The sequence below is a fragment of the Leptonychotes weddellii genome, unplaced genomic scaffold (assembly GCF_054177405.1).
Source record: "Leptonychotes weddellii isolate Sample4059 unplaced genomic scaffold, ASM5417740v2 HiC_scaffold_1509, whole genome shotgun sequence".
In the NCBI taxonomy this organism is placed as follows: domain Eukaryota; kingdom Metazoa; phylum Chordata; class Mammalia; order Carnivora; family Phocidae; genus Leptonychotes; species Leptonychotes weddellii.
This window is the reverse complement of record NW_027732229.1, coordinates 3,733-14,242: the sequence shown is the minus strand read 5'-3', so window position 1 is coordinate 14,242 and position 10,510 is coordinate 3,733. Positions and strand designations below refer to the sequence as shown.

Here is a 10,510-nt window from a genome sequence, read left to right as displayed (position 1 = left end):
CTCGGATTCACTTCTCCGCACGTCCTACCTTCCAGAAAGTGGTCGCTTTTCTGATGAGAGAGTTGTTGCTCTTCTTTTCTTCGATCTCCTGTTGAGTTTGTAGGTGTTCAGAATGGTTTGATCCCTATCCAGCTGAATTCCTGAGAGGAGACGAAATCCAGGTCTCCTACTCCTCCGCCATCTTGCTCCGCCCCCCCAACACAGAGAAAAATCTTTATAAAGGTTTCTTAGTGCAAAGCATAAACAAGATGCAGATTGGGAGGAAATTATGAATGTGTATATTACATATCTAATGTATGTGTGTGTATATATCTGACAAATTAGATTTTTTATCTAAATTTTTTTCAACTCAGTAATTAGACAAACACCCACTTTAAAATGAGCAAAAGATTTGAATTTGACCAGGCACTTCACAAAAGAAGAGAATATGGAAGGTCAGTAAGGAGATGAAAAGATGCTTAGCAGAAGTGATCTTAATGGAAATGCAAATTAAAACCACAGTAAGATGCTATTACACAAACATTTGCAAATGCAAAAAATTAAAAAGATAAAAGACTGTGGGGGCTCCTGGGTGGCTCAGTTGGTTAAGTGACTGCCTTAGGCTCAGGTCATGATCCCGGAGTCTCGGGATCCCGTATCGGGATCTAATCCCGCCACAGGCTCCCTGCTGGCCCTCCCCCGTCTTGTGCCCTCTCTCTCTCAAATAAATAAATAAAACATCTTTTTTAAAAAAAGATAAAAGAATGTGGAACAACTAGAACTCCTACATTGTTAGAATGTAAAATGGACCAACTACTTTGGAAAAGAGTGGAAGTTTAACGTATAGTAATCATATGATCCAGCAATTTCCATCCTAAGAATTTATCCAGGAGAAATCATGTATGTTTACAGAGAGACTTGTATATAATTTTTTAACACCTTTGTTTATAATAAGCAAAGAATCGGATCGCCTGTGTTCATCAGTAGATGAATGGATAAGTGAACTGTGATACATTCACGCGGTGGAATACAGCTCAACAGCAACATGGAAAAGTCTCAAAAACATGTTGAACAAAAGAAGCCAGGCACAAAAGAGTACATAGTGTAGGACTCCATTTATGGGAGACTCTAGAAAAGACAGATCTAATCTTCAGTTACATAAAGCAGATCCGTGGTTGCCAGGGGCCAGGAGTGGGGGGATCAACTAGAAAAGACACAAAGGAATCTTTTAGGATGACAGAATTCTTCCATATCTTGATTTTGGTGGTATTTAGAAAGGTATATATATATTTTAAAACTCTGTGAACTGTACACTTAAGACTAGGTATATTTTTTGTTGTAAATTATACCTCAATAAAATTGGTTTAAAAATGCAGAACAAGTTAATAAACCAAAAATCAGAAACTCAGTGGATGTACTAAGTTATTAAACATGGCCAAAATAATCATTAGCTCATAGGTAAATGTAAGATAGTAACTGAAATGTAGCACAGTGTAATGAACATATTAAAAATATGAGAGTTTGAAAGAAATCAAGAATATGATGAGGTCTGGTGTCTTTCAGAAGGAGGTATTTAAAATGGGAAAGGGGTCAAAGAAGTCACAGTTGATAATTTTACAGAACTGTTGAAAGATAACAGATCTAGAAAGGGTGATAAATCCCAGTCAAGATAAATAAAAAGAAGCCCATATTTATGCTTACAATAACAAAATTGCAAAACTCCAAAGAAGGACAAACATCATCCACTAATGGCCAATATTAGACTATCAACAAATTTGTTAGTATCGGTAATAATTTTTTTTTAATGCACTGAGTGATAATAAAGACTAACTTAGAGTTTTATACCCAGCAAAAACATTGTCTAGAATGTAGGTGATATGAAGACATTTCGGACAAACAGGCTATAAAGAAACTTTGAAAGGCTAATGGAAGAAGGAAAATAATGCCAGAAGGGAGGTCTGAGTTTTAGAAAAGATTGGTGAGCAAAGACACTGGTAAAGGTAAATGTAAACAAATATTGATAATACAGAATCATAATGATGACAATGTTTACTTTGTGGGGAGGGGATTAAAAAGGCAGGTTGTGGACTTAAATTATTTCTACAGTTTTGCAAATACAGTGTCTTGTTGATCAAAAATAACCAGGCACACCACGAGAGAAAGGAACATGAACAAAAATGAGCCCAAACAAAAGACAACAGAAACAGCTTCAGGACTTCTTCGATAACTGGTTACCAGACACGGACTTTAAAATAGCCACTGAACGCATAGATTAAAAAATGACACTGAGAATTTCAGCAGAGAACTGGAAATGATGTACAAGAACCAAGCGTGAATTCTCGAACTGAAAATGTAACTGAAATTAAGACTCAGTAGATGGGTTTAACAGCAGTTTAGGCACACCTGGATGGAGAATTAATGAACTGGAACCTTTTCTGTAAAGGGCCAGATAGTACGTATTTTAAGTTTTATGGGCTGTATGCTCTCTGTCACAACTGTTCAACTCCTGCTGTTGTACAGTGAGAGCAGCCACAAACAGTATGTAAGGGGTTGTGTTCTAATAGATCTTCAGTCACAACAACAAGCCTCGGTCTGGATTTGGGCTATAGTTTGCTGACCTCTGAACTAGAAGATAGCGCAGAAGGAAATATCCAAATTCGTGTGAAGAGGCGAAGGATGAGCAGTACAGAAGAGAGGCAACTTTCATGAAGGAAAATTATTTCTAGTTCTTTTTTTTTTTTTTTAAGATTTTATTTCTTTGAGAGAGAGAGTGAGGGAGAGAGCAAGCACAAGCAGGGGGAGTGGCAGAGGGAAAGGGAGAAGCAGGCTCCCCACTGAGCAGGAAGCCTGATCGGGGCTCGGATCCCAGGACCCCGGGATCATGACCTGAGTCGAAGGCAGATGCTTAACTGACTGAGCCACCCAGGCGACCCTCTAATTCTTTTTGATTTTACTGTGCTGTATTTCGACATTTTGGCCAGAATGACTGTTTTTATGAGAAAAGAAACCGTTGTCTTTCCATTTTCAGACCGTGCATGGGATTTTGGAGAAGAGCAAAGTTTGCAAAGATTTGACAGTAAAGTATGATTCAAGACTTCGAGAAAGAGTAAGTAGCTTACTTACATATTATTCTTCACCGTAAATTATCAGTAAACCACCTCAGTTGATCTGATGCATTCTTGGTAGGGGTGTGGAATCAGCTAATATATATGTTAAGAACCTGCTATGTGACCGTGGCTGTTATATACGCTCATACATAGTATCTTATTTAGTTATTAAATTTGTGTGAGGTAGGCATCCTAAATTATAAAAGCAAAGTCTGCTCGTAACAACTAGTACAGAAGAGTTGGAGGTAAAAGTGCGAAGTTCTCTTGTCAGCCTCCCCATCCTACTTCTCAATTTTAAGCTTCAATAGACTTTCTTGTGCCCATTTTATATATCAGAAATGACTCTTGCTGAAATGGCAATTTAGCTAAAGCCACACCTCACTTTCAGATCTGAGATTTGACCCCACGCCTCCTCCTAGAGCAGCAGTTTTTGCTCTTTCGTACAGGCCTTTAAGCAGGCTGATGTCCCTGGCAGCCCTGTGATTTCTTCTGTACCTGGATAGAAATGTCAAATGGCTGGGCATCTCTAAAGAATTGCTTTTCATAACTTGCGGGTGTTCTCTGTTCTCATCCAAAATATATACTACAACTTCCTCAGAGATACTACTTGGAGAGGCTCGCTCTGTGCCTGGGAATCCAGTTCCAGTGACAGACAAGCATCGTGAGTTCAGCGGAGCACTGAGCGAGGCCTGTCATCTACAGTAGGGAGAGTGTGACCATTGGCTGCGCTGTCTCTTCTCACTCTGCTCTCTTCCTTAGTGGCTTCATCCTCTTCTGTGATTTCAGTTGATGTCCATATATGTATGTTTAGCTGAGAGCTCTTGCCTAAGCTCATGTCTCAAACTACCTACCTTTTATCTCCGTGTGTGCCCCACAGCTCAGTGGAACGCACCACCTTTTCTGTCCCCGGCCCCTGCTTTACCCAGTTGTTCAAACCACGCATTTTTGACTTGGACTTGCCTCCCATGTGCACATCCTACCATCATCTTGTCAGGGCTGCTATTGTGTAGTTCCTGAATCCACTGCTGCCATCCTACTGCCCTCAGTGTCCTCTGTCTCCTAGCTCACTGGGAACAGCAATCCTCCCGTCTTATGACTGGCGCTTGCTTTTCTCATCTCATCTCCGTGCCGCAGCCAGAGTCGTGTGGAAAACGTGGTTGCTGCGCACCTGTGTAGAACTGTTCCGTTTCTGTTTTACCTTCGGGAGGCTGTCCAAGCTCCAGCCTGGCCTGTCAGCGTGCTGTAGGATATGATCTGTTGCCTCCATCTGCCTCCATCCTCTTCCTTGTGCTCCGTGCCTGACCTTAATAATATTAGCGAGCATTTGCATGGTACTCCCTACACTCTGGCCCTGCTCTGAGCCCTGCAGGTTTGTTAATCTTCACAACACCCCCATGTTGTGAAGACTTAAAAACCGCATTTTTACAGTTGCAGAAAGCAAGGCACACAGAGGTCAAGTCTGTGCCCAGCATCATAGAGCTAGTACGTGGCACAGCTCAGATTCAAATTGAGGCCATCTGGCCCTGGATTCCATGTTCTGGACCACTGGTGATAGGCCTCTCGCGGATCTTCTCAGAGTTGTCCAAGCATCCTATGCTCTTTCCTCACTGAACTTCCAAATCTGCCTGGGATATATGCTTTCCACACCTGGCCAACTTCTGTTCACCCCAAGGCTTTGGCCTTCTGCAGCCCTGCAAATGCAGATTAGCCATCTCTGCTGTGTGTGTCTATGTCCGGTAGTTCCTTCCATTACGGCGCTGTTCCCCTACTGTTCTAGGTTAGTACCCCACCACACTGCAGTCTCAGCAAGGGTGGGGAGCTGCGTGTCCCTCCTGGTCTCTTCACCGCTCTCGCCTCATTGCCTGACATGTTTCAGTGTAGCAGTTGGAGTATTTAATGAATGGATGTTTACGTTCTTGAAAAAACAAACCAAGTAATGATTTTAATGTTCTCCTTTATATTAGAGGTTGTTCCCGTTATAATTGAGGATGTAAGAATTTGAACTTGGGAATTGAAAGAGCACCTGACAACTGTGCATATGGTCTTATAAAAAAAGAACATGTAGTTGTTGGACTTCTGTCTGATGGTGGTGTTAACATTTTGGGGCATCAGCAGTGTGAAACCATAAATGGTGGTTTATCTCTAAATATTTTATTAAATATTTTATTATGCAAGTAATCTGTTACTATTGTAGGGAATTAAAAGTAAGAACAGTTTGGGGGAAAATACGGTTAAAAATTTCTACCATGCACAAATACTGTGAACATTTTGGTATGTGTGCTCTTGACTTTTTTTCGTGTTTGTCAGTCTATCTATCTGATTGTGTATGCATTTTTCTAAATGTACCCCTACTATATGTGGTGGGTTTTTTTTTAAGATTTATTTATTTATTTTAGAGAGAGGGGGTGCGAGCGCAAGTTGGGGAGAGGGAGAGAATCTCAAGCAGACTCCCCACTGAGCAGGGAGCCCGACACATGGGGCTCAGTCTCATGACCCTGAGATCACGACCTGAGCTGAAATCAAGGGTCAGACGCTCAACCGACTAAGCCATGTAGGTGCCCGTATGTGTGTTGTTTTTTAACTAGCTTTTCTCCTTGTGTATTTCAGTGCTAATGAATGCACATGGATATGATCACCTAATTAGTGACTGCATTATTCCAGTATATGGAAGTTGCATAGCTGCTACTGGTGGACACCCAGGTTGTGACTAGATTTTCCACTGATACAAATAATGTTAAAATAAACCTCTTTGTAGTTCTTTATACACACCCCTAATACATTTCCTAGAAGTGGAATTTTTGAGGTGTACTTTTTTTTAAAGCCTTTTATACATATTGCTAAATTTCCTACTAGAAAAGCTGAGCCAGTTTATACTTCCATGAATGATGTAGGAGAAAGTTTTTCCTACATGAACACTAGCTATTGGTAGTGTCTTTGGTCTTCTAATTTAATAGCTTCTGAAAGGTGTCATTTTAATTTTTACATTGTAGATTTCCTGTGTTTCTTGGTCATTTGTGTTTCTTTTGTGACTTCTGTGTCCTTTGCTATGGCTCAGTCTTTATAAATCTAAAGAGCTAATGAGCTTTGAAAACATACAGATCTGGGTTTGAATTTCAACTCCACTAATTATTGGCTGTGGGAATACAGGCCAGTTGCTTAACCTCTCTGAAACTCAGCTTTCCCATTTATAAATATGGAGCTGAAAATACCCATCTCGTAGTGCTCTTATTAGGATCAAATGAGATAGTACGTGTGGATGTGAGGTGGCTGACTTGGTGCACTTCATATATTGGTCTCTGGCCCTGGAGTCCATGCAAGTCTCTGTATTTTTCCAGGAAAGCCCCACTGTCTACTTGGTGTGTTGTTCCATACAACCCATTTGGACAGTGTACAATTCAAGGTGTCAACTGTATTTTCTAGGGTTTGCAGCCTCTACTGAGTATGTTCTCATTATCAGTTTAAAAGATATAATAAAGTGGAAGGAAACCAAGCTTCTTGCCAGAATGATTGTTCCAAGTTTGCTGCAAGCAGGTACTTAATGGATGTGTCGCAGATTCATTTGAGGCACTTTTGTCTATTGGACCATTGCAGAAATACGGGGTCGCAGAAGGCAGGGCCCTAAGTGAGCTAAGGGCAATGGCCAAAGCAGCTGGGGAAGAATGCCCTATGTTCACACCACCCGGAGGAGAGACCTTAGACCAGGTACGTAGCCCTGGGGCGAGTTCCCATGTGGATGATCTTGCCAACGTCAAAGTAGCTAAAATTGGGTTTCTTTTGTAAATGAGATGTCTCTAAATCTTAGCTAAGCAGTTTGAAAGTTGTTTGGTTTATAAAACAACTCTGCGCAGTGTGTTTGTTTTCCCTTTTTATTTTGTTATTATTTATTTATTTATTTACTTAAAGATTTTATTTATTTGACAGAGAGAGACACAGCGAGAGAGGAACCCAAGCAGGGGGAGTGGGAGAGGGAGAAGCAGGCTCCCCGCGGAGCAGGGAGCCCGATGCGGGGCTCGATCCCAGAACCCTGGGATCATGACCTGAGCCGAAGGCAGACGCCTAACGACTGAGCCTCCCAGGCGCCCCTGTTTTTCCTTTTTAAGCTGTCTTCCTTATTTACTGTTACGTCGACAGTCATTGCCAGCACTGGGTGTAAAGGACGTATGTTATCGGGTGATACTTGAAGGAGAGTCTCAGAGTCTGCAGCGGTACCCACAGCAGGGGTAGTAGTAGGCAGGAGAGCAGTGCGCTGCTGTTCAAGGACAGTGGTAGGCAGAACACTCGAGGCGAAATAACTCAACACTCGCAATCATCAAGCCTCTCCTCCTGCGTCTTTAGCTCTGTAAGTGACCCCATCACCGTGCTTGCCTTTCTTTGGAGTGTTCTGCTTTTGAATTGCATTATTGGGGATTTTTTCCCTTGTTTATTATTTTCATAATTTTCTTGGAAAGACTTTTTATTAGTTTAGTAAAGGCAAGATTTTGTGTCCTTGTTGGTGGTTGCTCTAACCTAACTGATGTGCTCTAGATGTCGTTACCTAGTTAACACTCTTACGGGCTCCTTTTTCCCTTGTAAATCGCCCTAACTAGATTGTAAGTGCTTTGAAGTAAGGAATTAGAAATTGTATCTTACTCTTCTTTGTGCCCCAGTGTGCTTCCATCATTCCAGAAGTATGGTAGGCATTTACTACTGATCGAATGAGTGGAAACAGAATTTCATCTGCTTATGTAATACTTTATGTTGACATATTAGAAAAATCCAGTCAGTTGTGTTTTATGTGTATGTTTTAAGACAATCATTAATGCCACTTTATTTTAATTTCTTTTCTTGTAGGTGAAAATGCGTGGAAAAGACTTTTTCGATATTCTTTGTCAACTGATCCTGCAAGAAGCAGGTCAGAATGAACAGTTTTCCCAAGGAGCTCCAAGCAACTGTCTGGAAACTTCTCTGGCAGAGATATTTCCTTTAGGAAAACCCTGTGCCTCTGAATCTAATGCAGACAGTGGCGCACCAGGATTAGCCGCCAGTGTCTTAGTTGTGAGTCATGGTGCTTACATGAAAAGCCTGTTTAATTATTTTCTGACTGACCTTAAGTGTTCCTTACCCTCAACTCTGAACAAATGCGAATTTATGTCAGTCAGTCCCAACACAGGGATTAGTCTCTTTATTGTAAACTTTGAGAATGGAAGAGAAGTGAAGCCAACAATTCAGTGTGTTTGTATGTACCTACAGGATCATCTGAATGGAGGGACTGAAACTCGCTAAAATTTAAATCTACATCAAAATTTTGAACTTCTGAGGGAGTGCCTTTGGCTTTATTTGTTTCCATCCTCTGCTAGCGCTGATTTGGAAACAGTTAAAAAGCTATTACAGCAGGTTATAAAGCTTGAATGGAATCGTGGCCACAGAGAACACTAATGGAAACCATTTACGATTGACTTACTTTGTCTTGAGTACAGTTGACTTTTTCCAAAGTAATTTTACTACCCTGTTCAGTTACATCTCTGGATTGTAAATGAATCAAGGAATTCAGTATTGCAAATTGAGGGATTCATGACCTTGTAACTATGTTTTTTGTTTTTTGTTTTTTTTTTTTCATTTTCTTTGTTATTTTTCTTTAACATCTGAAAAATCTAGCCTATTTTATTGGCTCTTGGGTAAGATACTGTATGTTTTTTACTGTATCGTCCAGTGCTTAAAAGAAGGAACTATTTATAATTCCCATTGCATATTTATAGTGAGAACATATTGTATTTTAAAAGTCCTTTAAATTAAAAATTCTTAACCATCCTCAGTTTTATATAAAGCAAAATGACACTAAAATTTTTAATATAGAAATCAACTGTTAGAATTTTTTACTATAGAGGGTTTGAAATGTGGATGAATGGAGATTATGGTTGCAGGTTGGTCTGGTGAGGAAGAATGGAAAGCATCATTTGACTAAGAAACATTGAAGAAGGAAACTCTGCGCAGAAGAAGACAAAAGAGCATCTCTTTCTCATCTAATAGGCTGAAGAATTTAGTTTGGAGAAGGCTCTAATGAGAGTAAATGGTTACTAGTGTACTACACAGTAACCTCAGAAGGAAGGGGGATGCTTCCTTGGAAAGAATGTTGCTCCGATAACCCCAACTGTGGGGTTTTGTGGAAGGTACAGTTGCCTCTTTCTTCCAGCAGATGGCACTGGAGCAAAGGGATTTTGGTTAACTGAATTTTGTACACAAGATTGGCCCCTCAAAAAATCCTCACCGAAATGAAAGTGTTTTCCATGTGGTTTGCTTTTAAGTTATCGTGCTGATGAATGCTGAGTCTCACCTTACAAGAGTGTTAATACTAAAGTTTGTCAGTTAAGGCCAAAATCACGTGTAGTCCAAATTTACCATGGACAGCTTGTAAGTCCTACGTAATGTTCAGTGTTAGCAGTGTTCTCAGTGGGTCCATCCGTGCCCCTCTCCTGTCAGCGTTGGAAGAGAGCTCGTGGTTGACCACTAGAGGGAGGCCTCTGCAAGAGAGAACTTGAAAAGGGAAGCGAAAAGGACGAATAATAATAAATGTAATAAATGTCCGCATTCTCACCATCCAGAAGTAATAACTTCCCCGCTTTTTGTTTTATTTATTTTATTATTATTATTATTATTTTAACAAAATAACACACTGAGATGTAAGTGAAGTTCCTTTAACCAGTCCCCGCAGTGCTGTGCCCTCTTGTACTGTGCAGAGGCCACCACCGCGGTGCGTCTGTGCGTACATTCATCTGTTCCTGACCGTTTACCTAGGATCCTAAGGAAACGTTATTGCTTCAGTGTTTTTTCAAATGTACATAAATATCATCAATCTGTATTCTGCATTTTCAATTACTATATCATGGGGTTCTATCTATGTTGCTATGTATGGATGTATTTACTATCACTGTATTCTATTAAATAAATGTGGCACATTTTGTTCATTTGGTCTCCTGTAGTGGACATTAGGGTATATTCAGTATTTTCTTTCAGGGAACAGCCTTCTGCATCTCTCTTCGTACTGTGGCATAAAAAATGTGCATCTCCAGTTTGACAAGAGTCAAATGAGTTTTCAAAGTTGCCGGCCTGGTTTTCAGTCTCACTGGCAATTTTCGAAAGTTCCTATTTTTTACATTTCTGTCAACACTTGATGCTGTCTGGTGAAATTCTGCGAATCCAATGAGTGAAAAGTATAATGTCATTGTTTTGATGAGTTTGTACGTGATTCCTAACGAGTCTGGGCATTTTTCTCATGTGTATTGACAGGATTCCCTCACTGGTGAATCACTGGTCTATGCTCTTTGCCTGGTTTTCTGTTGGACTCTTTGGCTTTTTCTTAGTGAGTTGCAGAGGTAACATTGCAAATATCTTCCAGTTTACTTGCCTTTTACATGACGTTTATTAAGCATTTTTTTCATATAAGTGTT

General features: G+C 40.4%; 1 protein-coding gene across 1 annotated transcript; it reads left to right on the top strand.

Annotated features, from left to right (window-relative positions):
• Positions 1-2,978: 2,978 nt before the first annotated feature.
• TIGAR (TP53 induced glycolysis regulatory phosphatase) lies at positions 2,979-10,027 on the top strand (the record flags this gene model as incomplete). Its single annotated transcript, XM_081809885.1, has 3 exons — positions 2,979-3,085; positions 6,678-6,788; positions 7,917-10,027. Coding segments are annotated over 3 exons (650 nt in total), but the record flags the coding sequence as incomplete, so codon positions are not given.
• Between the last annotated feature and the right edge of the window lie 483 nt (positions 10,028-10,510).